Source organism: Gallinula chloropus (assembly GCF_964237585.1).
Source record: "Gallinula chloropus genome assembly, chromosome: 12".
Lineage (NCBI taxonomy): Eukaryota > Metazoa > Chordata > Aves > Gruiformes > Rallidae > Gallinula > Gallinula chloropus.
In genome coordinates, this window is record NC_140097.1 from 10,325,206 (window position 1) to 10,340,433 (window position 15,228).

A 15,228-nucleotide genomic window follows, 5' to 3' on the forward strand; every position below is an offset into this window, starting at 1 on the left:
GAACAGTCAGTAATAGTCAGGCCAGTCCTTTTTGACAGACAGTGGTGTGTTGCTTCTGGTGGTTTCTCTGTATGGTTTGTATGCGTCACATCATGGTTACAGTATAGGTTTGCTTTGTGCTCACTGAATTACTCAGAGGAACTAAAGAACTGCATGAACATAACCAGGGTGCATTCATGAAAGATGCTAAAGTCACTCTATGGTATAATGCATGCAGATGTTTGTCAACACAAAAGGAGTGAGCCATCCTTGTGCTGCCAAGTGTAAGTTTCTTTTCCAAGTGTTTTTTTTTCCTGAGACTAGCAATAGAAGAAATAGAAATCCTACATTAAATGTATCTGATTATACATGCCAAATGCATAAATTATCTGGTATTGAATGTATAAGAAGTGCAAATATTTATCAAACTCTTCCTTTAGCACCTTGTCTTGCTGATAATTATTGGGGGTTTTAGTACATGCAAAATTTCTCAGACCTATTGAATGTAAGGACATTGTACATGCTTTCAAAAAGTTTCCATTCATTCTTTGAAGAATGAAGCTAGCTGTTACTTGTCACCAGTGCACTGTGACTTCTAACAGGTAAGAATCTGTCTTAATACAAAGATGAAGTTTGAGTCCCACAAATTAACCTTATGACCTGACCTTGTTTAGCATGTAACAAAGCTGAATAACACAAATAGCAGGGCAGTCCTCAAAACTAGGAATGAAACAGGAATGGTGAAGACACTAGTGTTTATATAACACGTTCGGAGGGGCACAGAACTCATTACACGGTCAGCCAGCCATGTGCGTTTTTACATTCCTGCCTGTAGGTAGCTGAGCACCTGGTGACATGGCAGGATGTTTGAAAGGCTGCTTAGAAAATCCACGGTAACAGCACAGATAAAAGCACTTTCAAAATGGTTGACTAATACACCAAATAAAGTTTTGTTAGAAGGGCACTCCGTTTCCTTCATACGAAGGTACAAACAGGATGGGATTTATTTACTGTTCCTGGTGGGGATGGCCAGCGAGCGGTGGAAGTTGCAGTGTACCATGCACTCTGCTCGGCACAGTTTCCCGAAGGTAGGCTCTCTATCTTTAAACTTCTAGCTCCTTCTGAGACAGCAGAAAGCTTTTATCAGCCAGGTGATGAATAGAGGTTTTGATATTTAAAGCAAACTGTTCAATGTTCTTAGAAATGCTAATGTGTGTGGGGGGGAAGGGTACTACAGAAAATGTGAGATGTGACAAGAACAGTATGCAAAGGCAGAGTGAATATTTTTGGGTGTTAATTCCGACCCCAGAGGGAAGAAACTAGAATTCTGGAGCGGATGCTGGAGCTATATTGTATGATGCAAGGATGACTCAGCCCGTGCTCAGATCGTCTCCAGGTCTTGCCACGCTTATTTACATTAAAGTTCAATTGCTATTTTAAGTCTGTGCACTAAGTGGGGAAGGTGAGAAACAAGCAGAGGGAGAGGAATAGAAGCAAAGGGAGGGAGGGTGGATTTTTAAATGCAACGACAACAAAAATACCTGGACCAATCCCTCCTGCTCCTCACGCCGCGCTCTCCGTGTAGGAGCTCCTAATCCTATGCTTGCCATATCGAGGGGATTCTTCTACAAGCAGAAATTAATAATTTATTCATAGGCTCGAGTCAGCCCGCATTGATTTACTTATGCTGCATTTCTCTCCATTCATAAGCCTCTGCTTGTCCCGGTCTCTCGGAGAGTGACTCGCTGCAGCGCTCAGGCGTGGGAGGAAGCAGCGAACGTGCCTTTATGCACAAGGACGTGCTGTATAGGACTCGGTTGCATGTGCGAGCCTGACCTAAACCCGGGGCTCGCTCCGGGAACCCGGGGCTCCCGCTCGCCAGCGATGCTACCTCGGCGGGGATCGCTCCGCTCCTCCTCCCGTCTGCCCGCGCCCTCCTCGGTGCGGCTCCGCGGCCGGGATGCTGAGCGCTCTCGGCGCGAAGGGCTGAGCTCCGTCCATCCATCGCCTCTCCGGGCTGTGTGACAGATGCTTGTCATGCAGCGGTGCCCTGCCTGAATTGGCCGGGTCTCCGGTGGGTGTGCACGGCCCCCCTACCCCCCCGCCCCTGCCAGCCCCGCCGAGCCCTCCCTAGCTCAGCCCCCGGCAATGTGCAGCGCTCTCTTCTCGCCTTCCTGGAAGGGCTCAACTACACTTTCCGCTCCTCCAGACTTTCTCTGCTTTTACCGTGCAGAGGCACCCTCCCTCTGGTCCAGCTCCTCCCGTGCCTGCCTCTCTTGTCTCCGCGCTATCCCGTTAAAAGGCTGCTGCTCCTGCTCCACTGAACCAGTGCGTTGCCTGACTTGATCTGGGATGAAGGCTGGAGGTTATCGGCGAGGGAAAGGAGAACTCTAGGCAGCTTTCCATTTGCAAAGTGAGCAGTAATTGCAAGAAGACAGCCTCCCCAGTTGGAATCAATAGTCTGCTTTCTTGCTGCTAAGGGCACTTTGGAGCAGCAGTAGGTCACTGAAGTAACTCCAGCACACTGCTGACTGCGGAGTTGTAAAGAACTACATGCAAGTGGCTGCAGTAGTGCTGGAAAACGCTTTGCTGTTACCAGGGACACAATAGTTTTCAAGTCATTAGAGCTTCGCTTCGGGTCCTCTCCTTCCATCACACAGAGAAGGGGTCATTCTTTGGAGGGATGAGGATGAAGCTGTGATTTCTTCCAGTGTTGTTCTAGTGCAGGGGGTAAGAGTGGGGAAAGAGGCTTTAGGAGCAAAACCCCACTGCTGCTGAATTCAGCTTTACTTGAATTTCCCCAAATCTTTCCAGGCACAGGGAGGCATAATGCCAGAGAATCTGAATCCTCTTCGGGCTTTTTGGGGTTTTTTCTTTATCTCCTGGACAGCTTTTAACACAGCCTTAGTGGATGTGGTTGGATCGGAGCAGCAGATACCCTTGTCTGTGTAAGTGCTTTCATGCTATTGCTCTCAGGACCATGTTCAAGGATGAGAACTTGACTGCTCAAGTTCTTTTCCTTTTAAATCGCAGATATTTGACTGTTCAAGGTACCTTTAGCTCTTCTGTCAGCTGTGTTTAAAATGGTAGTCTTTAATGCGCTAGGCACTGCTATAATTTTATTGTAGGAGCATGTGTTGGTGGAGTATGTGGCCACAGAGTCTTAAGTGCTTGTATTTGCTGAAGTTGATGCTGTTACGTTAACTCCTTCGCATGTGAGAATTTAACATTTGGAACAGTTCTGCCATTTTACCTGCTGCTTTCCTTTCAATGGATGTGTGATCACTGTGCTAAAGCATGTTTCTGTCCAAGCTGCTGCTTTAAATTTTAACTGGTTGGGTAGTTTCATATCAGAGGCCTCACCTTAGCACAGCATCTACTTTGTACTTGTACTCGAACAGCTAATCTTTTGCTGTGCTTAGGTTCCTTAGTGAGCTCTTTAATGCAAAATTGCTAGGATGCTTCTGAGCGCAGCTGAAGCTGTTACAGTCTGTGTTGCTTGATATGACATGTGTATTACATTTCTTCCTGTCTCATTTTTTTTTCTTCACAGTGTAAAGCTCTGGGCCTCAGCATTTGGTGGGGAGATCAAATCTATTGCAGCCAAGTACTCAGGTTCCCAGCTCCTACAGAAGGTAAGGATACATTCAGTTGTAACAAGGAAGGTTTTAACAGAAAATGGAGGCAGATTTAATTTTTTAAATGAATAGGAAAGCAGTGCTGTACGTGCTTTGGTCCAAGATCTATTTTTGTATTGCATACTAGTCCCTGATGACTCTTTGCATTGCACTGCACTATCTGGAGAGTCCTTGATTAAACTGTGATTATATTTTTTTGGATGATTTTTTTGTTATCACTAGAAAGTGAACTCCAGCACTTTTATTTCTTGAAGTCTAGGCTTCAGCCTAGATTGCGGGTATTTAATCTAGTTGCTGCATTGTGATGGTGATGTTTCTGTGTAGAAACAGCTGCTTCTTATGAAAAATGTTAACTTCATTCAAGGACCAGAATTAGTGCATATTGTATTATTTTCACCCTGTGCTGTATGTACGCAATTCACTGTATCAGGAGAAGGCGGCTGCACTGTTGTTTGTCATCTCTGCAGTTTTTACAATCCCATTATTCCCCCAATCATCTCAACCCAGTGCTGGGATGTATTACATCATTACAGATAAGAGGAATGAATGTGGTTATCTTCGTGCTCAGCTGCACAGCTGGGTAATAAGCTAGTGAAGTATTGCAAAAACTTGAGAAATTGGTATAAGTCTACATAATTGGGGCAGGGGTAATGAGAAAGCGGATTTGAGTATTAGGTATATATATCAAGGGCTCTGTCTACTCCAATTTAAAACGCAGCCTATAGAAAGGTCCTGTGTTGTAGACAATCTTTATTTTTACAGTAGTTGCTGAAAAAAATCTAACGAGAGACTATGTTAAAGATTTTAAGGCTGCGATTTTGTTGGCGTTCAGTATGTGATCTTCAAAATGCAATATGGAAATAGGAAAACATTTGAGACATTCAGCCCATATGTTAAATTTCTGCTGGTTTTTTTACATGTGATTTTTAGTTCTAAGTAACACACTAGTCTGTGTTTTTTGGGGATTGTTTTTGTCTGATTATGGTGGAAATTATTCCTTTAGCTTGTAGGGTTTTGAAAGGCTTTTGTGTGTGAGAGATTACGTAGCGGACAGTACCTGTAGCAGTTGAGATAAAAAAGCTTATTCTGTCCATGTAAAATGAAAGCAACTGGCTTAATTATTTACTAAAGGCATAGGAGTTCCTTAACAGTAGCTGTCTTTTCAGTGTTGTATATGCAGGACTGCAAACCATGAACTTCACTGAAGTAAAATACAGAACTATGAAGGAAAAAAAGTATTTGAGGTCCCTTATTACCTTTCAAGGCCAGTAAATGGCTTTACTTCAACATAGCGAGAGAACTTTTCTTTTAATTTGCAGATCTGATCATTCAGCATTTGTTATGTTTCTAGCTCGGGATCTTGTAGCCTATGTAGTCTTACCACATTTTTTAATAAACTCATTAAATTTAAAAAAGCAAACGGACCTTTTGGTTTTGATTAATATTTAATCAAGTATTATTAAAAGGCTTTAATGTTTTTTATTTGGCCGTAACAAACAGGTACCTCTTTATTTAACTTCTGAACTATTCCAGGCACAGCCATTTTTGCACTAAAATGGCTTTAAAAATCAATTAACCAAATACCTTAGAAAAATACAGAACATACTGCATTTTGCAACAGCGCTAAAATCCACAAGGAATCATGAGATCCTTAATCGCTCTTCTCTTCCTCCATAGTAGATACTGCTGTCATCCCTTTTGTAAGGTATTTTTCCCCTCTGAAGTAGCAAGATTTCTTCCTATTGGTTGTTATAATTGTAGGTAATTGGAAGCTATTCATTTTACCTTTTCATCAGCATCCTTTCTATTTCGCTGACAAATCTGCAGTCCTGTTTTTGAAGGTGGACAGTGTGTGTTCCTTCCAAGCTATTTTGGTTTTGTTTCTTGGTTTTATTACGGTATCTCATTATAGAATGAAAGAGGAAAGACAAAACGCAGATTTGACAGGTATTTAGAGCATTTTTATTCTGTCACATCCCCCGTTGTGGTGGTATTTTTCCTTTTTCCCCCTTCTGGTTACAGTAGTTTTAGGAAACCTCTGGTGCTGCTTATTTTTATTTGAAATTTCAAGTGTCTCTGTCCTTTTAAGCTTGCTATTTCTTGCTGTTGTTTGTGGCAAGTGAGCCTGTATGGTAGATTACTTTAATGTGTATCGTTTTGTATTGTTTTAAAGTATACTACTTCTATAAGTGTGTGTGAATAAAAATGTACTGAACTTCAAGGTTTGTGTTTTCAACGTGCAAAGTCAGTGGCAGAAGTTGTCATAATTAAGGAAACGATAGCACAGTCAGGCTCTAAATGTAAATGCCTCCCCCCCACATCGCCACTAGTCAGGCAACAAGAATCCATTTGGTATTTACTGTGAGCTCTGGGTAAGCAGAGTCAATGTCTTTTTAAAGTCAAGATTCCACTTTTAGAAACAGTGAAACTTCTAACGTTACTGGAAGAATCTGCATTTTCTGATTATGAAATAAATGTCGTTAAATAAATGAAGATATAAAATGTCTGTATAATTATGTATCTGGGCCATATAGATTTCTCAATTACTAGCCGCTTTGTAGAGCCATTTAGCTTAATAAAGGCTTGCTAAATGAAAAATTAATGTAAAGGTTACTTGATTCATTTTATTAGCATATATAGTGAGCGCTGTTTCTGAAGGAATGTGTTTGAAATCAAGGCATGATTGACACTTTCTACTGCCCAAATGTTTTGCACATTGTCATTTGACCCATATGAAAATTTCATTGAGCAAATGGTTATGTAAGATACTCAGGAAAGCAAAATTTTGCCAGGTTATAGCTATAAATATTGATTTGGTTATTACAGTTCTCAAGTCTTGCTGTACTGTGAACGTCAAATGAGTAACCAGCGTTGCTGTCCTCTTGAGTTTCAGAAAGGTGCACAAGAATATTTTTGCCACTCTCTGAAACAACCCAAGGATGTTGTTAATGCCTCCTGATGGCATATGAGATATAGGACTTTGCCCAAAAATGACTTTAGGTGAAATAGAGACACTGTAAATAGTTCAGGAAATAATAACAATAGTTCAGGAAATTTCAGAGATGATGGAGAGCATTTAAGCAAAATTAGTACTTAAAAATATAGCATTTTAATGTTCTGCCACGTACTTTCAAAGCGAAGGAAGAGGGTTCAGTAGTCGAAAGTCCATACAGAATAGGACAATATTGCTCCCAAGTTATCTGATTTAGGGAGGTTTTGCAGATATGTGGATTTGGCAGTGTGCAAGAAGCTGCTTGGTGTTGTAGAGATGTGTACTCCGCACCTAGTTAGCAAATACTCCTGGGGCCTAACAACTGATTCAGATTTTAGATTATCTCTTAAGTGCTTATGTGCTTTTACAGTAGATTTTCAGAAGACATCTGCCTTACTTAAATTGAAGAACTGTCAAGATTCTTCTCTCTTTTTTTTTTTTTTTAAATACACTCAATCTGCAGAGCCAGTACTGCAGGAAACATGAGAGTACAGCCCACTGGCAAAGCCAGGCTGAAGTAAAGGATGCAAAGCAAGAGTTAGGTGCAAGGAAAATATTCTTCACTTCAGCTGCTAAGAGAATTTTGGAGGCAGAGACTTTGGGGAATGCTACTGTCACATTACAGTGTCTGTGATAATAGTATGTTTTCAGATCCACGCTGTTGCAAAATATTACTAATAAAATGGAAGGAAAAATGCTGGCAATATGCCTTTTGTTGGTGTTAACAAAAATGATTTTACACAGTAAGCTTTTCTGATACCGGTGAAGTGTTGGAGTCTCTAAAAAAGCAGCATGGTCTGTGCTTTCTTACCTTTCTCTGGGAGGTACTATTTTATTCTTTTAATTCATATTCTGAGCTTTAATAATTCTTGATTTGGTCTCGACTAGACAATATTATTTTATTGCTAATGTAGGTAAAATTTCTAGCCTAAAAGAAACTTTATTTACCGGTTCTGTCATAAAGGCTTCTCACTGAAGGCAAGCTTGGTTAAGGCTGTTTGAGCTTTTCCTTATGTAAGCTGTCTAAGGGAGTTGTCACTGTTATGTAAGCACTGACTGCTTGGTCTCAAGCAGCCTCTAGCCTGCATCTGTCTACTCCCTTCAACAAACCTTTCCTTGTGTTAGGAGTTCCCAAACCATTGTGTTTTCTCAGGGCAGGTTTTGCAGTCAGCACAGTATTCCTGCTTTTAAAGGCTTGGGATCGCATTTTGTCTCACTGACTAGATTGGGGAGGTATCTTGGTTTCTTACAACTATGGAAATGTCAGCACAAAGCTAACATAACAGGGTGATTTAGATCAATTAGCGTTCAGCTGGCGTATCTGATTCATGCGGTACATCTATCTTTAGTTTTAAATCCCATAATACTGACTTAATTCTTAGAGAAGTTTAGTCTGATCATCTTGATATTAATTGCTTTTCTTCTATTGAGCCTTATGTTGGTTTTGGTCTTTATTTCTTCTTTGCTCAAGGCACTGCAACTACTACTTTGAAGGAAGGGTCAGTAGGATTGAGATGTGCAGTTTAAAGGATAGACATGGGTTAGCTTCTTGGATATCAATTCAAACTTTAGCCAGATGAGTAATTTTAAAGCTGCAAAAATAATACTGTGTTTTCTCAACCAGAAATAGAAGAAAAAGACTGAACTGTAGACATAGACTATTCTTAAAAATCCAAATCAAAACACCACCACCATCCTCTCAAAAAAACCCCACCAAACCCGACCAACCAAAAAACCCCCAAAACTCACCCCAAAACAAACAAAATACCCCAAAACCCCCAAACCTACAATAACCCTCCACTTATCAAAAACAATCAAAACAAACTCAAAAACCCAACCTCAGAAAAACACCAGCCAGGTAAATAGTATAGAGTTTACCAAGATCTCTATTCAGAGTTAATGCATTATAATTCAAACTCCTGAAGTCTGGGTTTTGTAAAATGTGTCTCCTAAAGTGGAATTAAAATTGAGCACCAGACAATAAAAGAAGTATGCATCTGAATTTTAAATCACTTCATTTGTGTTAATCATTGGCATTATGTTTTGGAACATGCAGGGCTTGAACCTCCATCCCCTCTAATCCTTAGCGTTTTGGGTTACATAAATCACAAGGTCATTCTCAGTGCCAAATGATAACGGAGCATTTTAGTGTGTTTGATGTATTTAATGTTGTCTGCAGACATAAAGGTGGATATTTTAATTTTTCTTTGTTCAAGAAATACATAAATTCATTCATATACTAGTAATTGTTGGAAAAAACTGCTGGGTTGAATAATTTTCAGGTAGCATATAGATCTGTAGAGTTAAAAATCACAGTGCTATCAAGCTTTCAGTGGTGTGGTCTCTTTAGCCATAACAGATTTTTTTTTATTCCTTTTTTTTTAAAAAAAAAAGTTCTGCCTTCTCTGGAAGTACTGGACAATTTCCTTTGTCTTCAGTGAAGTTGGAGCTGCATCTTGGATGATCTATGGCCTTCCTCTCATCTCCTGTTTGAATGTTATGGCAGAAGTAATAATTTCTTGGTGTTGGTAATGTTTTTAAAATGTGGTTTAAAACAGCCTGAATATCAATCATTACGCTTTATGTTTCTCTTTTAAAAAGAAAGCCCCGTTTCAAGCCATAGTGAATTTGTGCTCTTTGTGCCATCAGCACTCTTTATTTGGCAGTATTTTCTCTGTCTTTCTGGGTTTTGCAAGTGCAATGTAATCCATCCTTGTGTTATGTAAAGAAAATATATTCTATTGTTAGTATGTAATAGAAATATGAGATGGCTTCAGTAAGTTTATGATACATACATTACACTTTCAATAATGCCTTTTAATATGGAAATTATTGAGTGGACATTCAACTGGAAAACATCAGATCTTGAGAGGAAGTGAATGCTAATTTCCTTGGTTAATGTATTTATGGTTGTTCGTTTTCACATCCTGTATTGGAAAACGCTCACATTTCAAGGTTAAAGGAGCCAGTCTCAATGCAAATTATTTTGACAGTGAAGGTATGTAGATCCACGAATAGATGCTGCATTGTAGTGGTGATTCACTTTCAAGCAACTGCTAATCAATAATCTACACTTTCAAATGTCATTACTCTTCCGTAGGGTACAATTTTTTGTTGCTGATAATAAGTGGTTACACATTGTACAACACAAATTATATATTGATAGGGTAGATAGACTGCATTTTCAGTTGCTGTGGAAGCTTCACTGAAAGGTCTTTGAAATACTTGAACATGTTGTTCTTACGAAGTTGCATTTTGCTTTTTCAATGCATAATGTTTTTGCAAAATTGTATGGATGCTTTTGTGACTCTACTTAGTATGTTTGGTTCACTCTTTTTTTTTGCTGGGGAAGAACTGTTCATGAGGGTATGTAGCAATATGTATGACAAGGGGTAATGGTTTTAAACTCGAAAAGGGGAGATTTAGGTTGGATATTAGGAAAAATTCTTCAATATGAAGGTGGTAGATCATGGAACATGTTGCCCAGAGGTGTTGTGGGAGGCCCCATCCCTGGAGATATTCAAGGTCAGGCTTGATGGGGCTCTAAGAGACCTGATCTAGTGAAGATGTCGCTGCTTACTGCAGGGGGGTTGGACTAGATGGCCTCCAAAGGTCCCTTCCAACTGATCATGTTCTATGATTTTTAAAGTGTAAGTATTTTCTTACGGTGAACAACAAAATCATGGCATGATAAGTATTTAAAAAGGAGGTCTGATGGAGAAGGGCCTTGGATGCCACTCTGGAGATGATGCATTCCAGGGACAAGTACTTTCTTGAAACAATCCTGTTCTCAGACTACTTAGGGCTATATGGATGGAGTTACCCATCTCACAGCTGATAACTAGCTACACCATTTCTGAGGCTGATGATAGAAGACATGAAACTGCAATTGGTCAGGACACATCTGTTCAAGTAGGAGTGTGCAGCTGTTACAACTGCTGTATGAAACTTAATCTGGGAATAAAACAGGAGACAGTAAAATACAGAGCACAGGAATTAAGTCATCAGAAATCCCTCCTTCCTCAGCCTCATGCGTTCTTTATAGGCTCCTAGCAGTAGCTAGAGCATCTCAGATTCTTTTAATGAGTTGACTGTATATAGAAGCCAGGTGTAGAAGAAAATCTCCTTAGCTAGACAAAGGTAAAATAAGGCCATTTGATCAATGGTGCTCTGAGAATGAAGGGAGAAACAGGTTTCAATTTAAAGTGAAGTTTGGTGTGTAACTATATGTAAGAAATGATCTGGATTCAGATCTTGGACAAGCCTGTGGGTGGGTGTGTTTTTTAAATGTATATTGAAAATAAGAATGCTTGAGCAACACCCAGTGCCCAGCAGTTTTCAGGAAGGAGATGGGAGTTGAGGAGGCAGAGATGATTGCTGTAGTGGAAGACAGAAATACTTAACATGCTTAGCTGGATGCTTTGTGTAGGAATAGGATTTTTGTTTCATGCATTAGAGGTTCAAGTTTATTTCCTGGAAGATCCTGAACACAGAAAAATGCATTTCCAGAAGACTCTCAGAACCCTGTGCGAAAGCAGATTACTTTAGCAAGAGTTCTGGAGGCAGTGATGGGCAGAATTGTTGCATCCACTCTTAGACTAATTTATGTAGATTGGCATTTGTAATCTTGTATAGATTCCCTCGGAGAGGCTGGACTCCTGCACTAGCTTCCTGATATATGTGAGGCTTGCTAGAAGCACAAATTAGTTTGCATTGCTTTTCACACACCTTCCTTTTCTACTTGTTACTAGGAGGGGTTATTCTCTCTCCCCTCTCACTAGACACATTTTGCTCATCAGCTCCACCCTCATAACCCGCTGTGGATATGTCAAGACACTGATTTACAGAAGTTGTCATAGAGGAAGTCACAGACTCCAGGTGTTCTTGCAGCTTCTAGTATCTATTGTGGCTGTTGTGAATGTACTGAGGGGGTGAGGAATGCTTCACTCTCAAAGATTCACCTGATCCATTTTTATCTGCTCCCTACTTCTGCCATTTTTTCCAGTAAAATGGCTGATGTGGCTATCTTGAATCTCTGTAGAGACCTAAGAACTGACTGGGAACTTGATATATAGTAAAGCATATGTCATATGTGTTTATGAGACTAGGAATGTTCCCCCCATAGAGGGGACAACCAGACCAGAATTTCAAAAAACCTTTCAATGCCTGATGCAGGCAGGTATGCTGTGTGAAAGAGACAGTCTTAGAATATCCTGAGTTGGAAGGGACTCATAAGGATCATCAAGTCCAAGATTTTTAAACAGGAGGAAGAAAACCATTTTTTTTAGTTTGGAGTTTATTTCCTTTTGTACTGAGGAAGAAACTGTGGAGAAATCTAAATGGGTTAGGAATTTCACTAGAGTGATTAATGCCATGGGCCAAGTTGTGCTTGAGCAAGTAGTAAAATCGTGAAATATACCAATGTACTTCGTGTGTAGAAAACCAAGAATAAGTGTTCTCTATCTGTTGTGGTTTGACCCCAGCAGCAGCTAAGCATCACACAGCCGCTCACTCGCTTCCCCTGCGGTGGGATGGCGGAGAGAATGGAAAGAGTAAAAGCAAGAAAATTCCTGGGTCAAGATGAAGGCAGTTTGATAGGTAAAACGAGTCCACATGCAAAGCAAAACAAGGAATTAATTCGCCACTTCCTGTGGACAGGCAGGTGTTCAACTATCCTCAGGAAAGCTGGGCTCCATCATGTGTAATGGTTATTTGGGAAAACAAACACTGTGACTCCAAACATATCCTCCTCCTTATTCATCTCCTGCAGAAGGCTTGTGCCTCCTTGCTAGCAGGGCCTGGGAAGCTGAGAAGTCCTTGACTTAACTGTAAACACCACTTAGTGATCACTAAACCATCAGTATATATCAAGAGTATATTAAAACCAAAACACAGCACTACAGCACTAGCTGCTAGGAGGAAAATTAATTATATCCCAGCTGAAACCAGGACAATACCCATGGAATATGAGCGAGAATTTTAAGCACAAGAATTAATTTCCCTGCTATCAAAAACTTTCTTTTTTTAAACTGAGAGAAAACACTGGAATACTGTGGGAGTGTTGCAGAGTGGCTTTCTAGAACAGGTTATCTGCCATTATGTATGTCTTATTGAGCTGCCTTATATTAGGAAGATGAGCTCCATAATCCTTTCTTTTGGAGTATTTATTCTTTTTTGGTGTTTTTTTTTTTTTTTTGTTTTGGGCTATATAAGCATTGAAAGTAATTGTATTTCTTCTTTTGATGTTTATATCTATGAAGCTTTGTGCTTTTATCTCCTTAAGACACAGCTGGAGAGCCCTTCAACTTCCAGAACAGAAATAGGTTATGAACAGATCATTGCTGTACAGGTTGGCTGAACTCATGTTTGGGTTTTTGGATACTTTTTCCTCCATATCCCTTTATAAGCATATTATCAAGTGGTCTTAAAAAAATATATGGCTTTTTACTATAGAAGGATAAATATATTAAATATAGTACATAAAACCTGTGAGCATTTGACTTGAAGTCCAACCACCACATGGTAAAGCTTTCAGCAGTGTTAGTTTCCTCAAGATTTTCCAACGTATTCTTATGTCAGGTGTAACTATGAATTATGGAGATAATGGAGCTTCACTAGGGCTTGTAAAACAATGTGAGAGAAGGACATGGTTGATTAGATGTAAATTCCTGGTTTATTCCTTATGTACCTGCCACAAGTTCTTTATCTTTGAAATCAGCAATTGTTGGATCTTTAAGTTTGGTCTTAACTCTTCTTGCTCTGAAGAAAAATTGTTCCTAAGCAGTACTTCAATTGAAATTTTTTTTTAATGCAAAGCTTGTTTGGTTACTTTGATAGAGGCATCAAGGCACATAGGTTCTGGCAATGACTTTTAATCAAAAAGTGATTCAGAGGTGGTTGCTTCTAGACATTTGTTCTGTCTGTCAAGATTCCTGAAAGTACCACGAAGAGTTAAAACAATATACTTCATTAAAGTGACCAACAGAATTTCTAAAAGCCTTTTTGTCAGAACACTTGATCACACACCTGTTTTGTTTTTGCCATGCTTACTCTGATGTGTTGTTTTTATTGTTCTTTTTGTTTTTCTGTTGTCTTCTTTCCGAACCACCTTATTTATTTTATATTTGAATCTTTCTGTTTTAACACAAGGAAATGTTCTAGAGGAAAATGTTTGCTTCTGAGACAGATGCCAAATGTTTTGCATAAATCACTTTGCAGTATGGGAGGCATTTCAAAAGACAGCTATTACTATTTATCCCTCAAACTAGATTATGAGACTTTTAAGAACACGCAAGTTAAGGACATAAAAGATGCAGGAAATAGCTGTTCAAATGGCAAAGCAAATCCTTTGGTAACCTACTCTAGTTCATAACATTGGGGATACACTGAAAGACACACTTCTCATGTATCAGTGCTTAATGTGTGATCATGTTGACTGATTCGTTAGTTACCTTGCTTTTACAAAAGGGTGGAAAATACTTTTGAGCTTCTCATAGTTTTCTAAATGGTTTCCTTTTGTACTCCAATGGTGGAGTTGAGATGCATCCCTGAATCTTATGCAGTTGCCAGACAGTATATTTATACTGTTCCTCTATAATGTGGAAGTTGAGTAGATCTCCCCTGATTTATGTTCTTCTGAATACAGCTATACAGAATTTGAAGATTCTAAGTGTACTTTTTATAACTGAGACTTTCGAGTTTGATGCCAATGACTCAGCAAAGCTGGTTCTGTAAAAATACCCTCATCTCCCCTCATCTTCCCCCTTTTGTACCACTGTCTTACTCTTCCACTATGAAACTCTCTCTCTTTTTTTTCTTTTCTTAAATAATTCTGGAAGAAGATTTAGAAGGTCTTAACTTTCTGCCCAAAGTGAGGTTAGTGCTGGAATGAGAGCAGACTTCTTGAGGCTTTGTTGAATCTGATCTTCATAACCTTCAAGGACAGTGACACCACAACCTCCTTTATTCCAATGATTGACTCAAGATGTAAAGTTACTTATGCTGGAACTTCCCATTTCAGTTTGACTACCATCTGTCATTTGTCCTTCTATGTACTTCTGTAAATAGCCTTGCTTTGTCTTCTCTGTAGCCTCCCCATAGATATTGAAAAGCATCACACTTTGTCATGACAGGTCTCTCTTAGGCGTGGGTCACAGACCATATTATACCATCTTTTAGTTGCTTCATCAGGTCTTCATCACTGTCTTTTCTGACCCATTCTTTTAAAACTGTTTCCACTAATGTCACAGACTCTTAAACTGAACTCTTTGTTGTTTAATATTCAGGTGGGCTTTTTTCTACAGATGCTCCTGTTCTCACTGTAGAAGTATGTAACTGCTCTCATAATTACAAGGTCTCAAGAGTAATTTCCACGAAGCTGATTGTGTGAATTGGAGAATTTTTTTAACTTGTGGTAAGGCAGGAATTTCCCTTCTAATTTAACTAAACCCTTTAGCTCCCAGTTGCTTTGCTAGCGATTTTCTTTCACTGTCTTTCAGCTATTTTATGTAAACTTAGTGTTGTACAGAAATAATTTGTCAGCTGGTAGAAAGCTTTGTCTTCTGTTTTTATTTTAGATTATTCTACGGTAGTTGGTAAGGAGCTTCTTAATGCTTTTAT

General features: G+C 39.5%; 1 protein-coding gene across 1 annotated transcript in view; it reads left to right on the plus strand.

Annotated features, from left to right (window-relative positions):
* Positions 1-2,808: 2,808 nt before the first annotated feature.
* Positions 2,809-15,228, plus strand: part of CACNA2D3 (calcium voltage-gated channel auxiliary subunit alpha2delta 3) — a gene marked incomplete at both ends in the record, with an annotated part of 428,879 nt that continues 416,459 nt past the window's right edge. Inside the window, 2 exons of the mRNA XM_084269585.1 lie at positions 2,809-2,927; positions 3,533-3,614. Coding sequence (XP_084125711.1) covers positions 2,809-2,927; positions 3,533-3,614 — 201 coding nt within the window. The remainder of the gene's footprint in view (positions 2,928-3,532; positions 3,615-15,228) is intronic.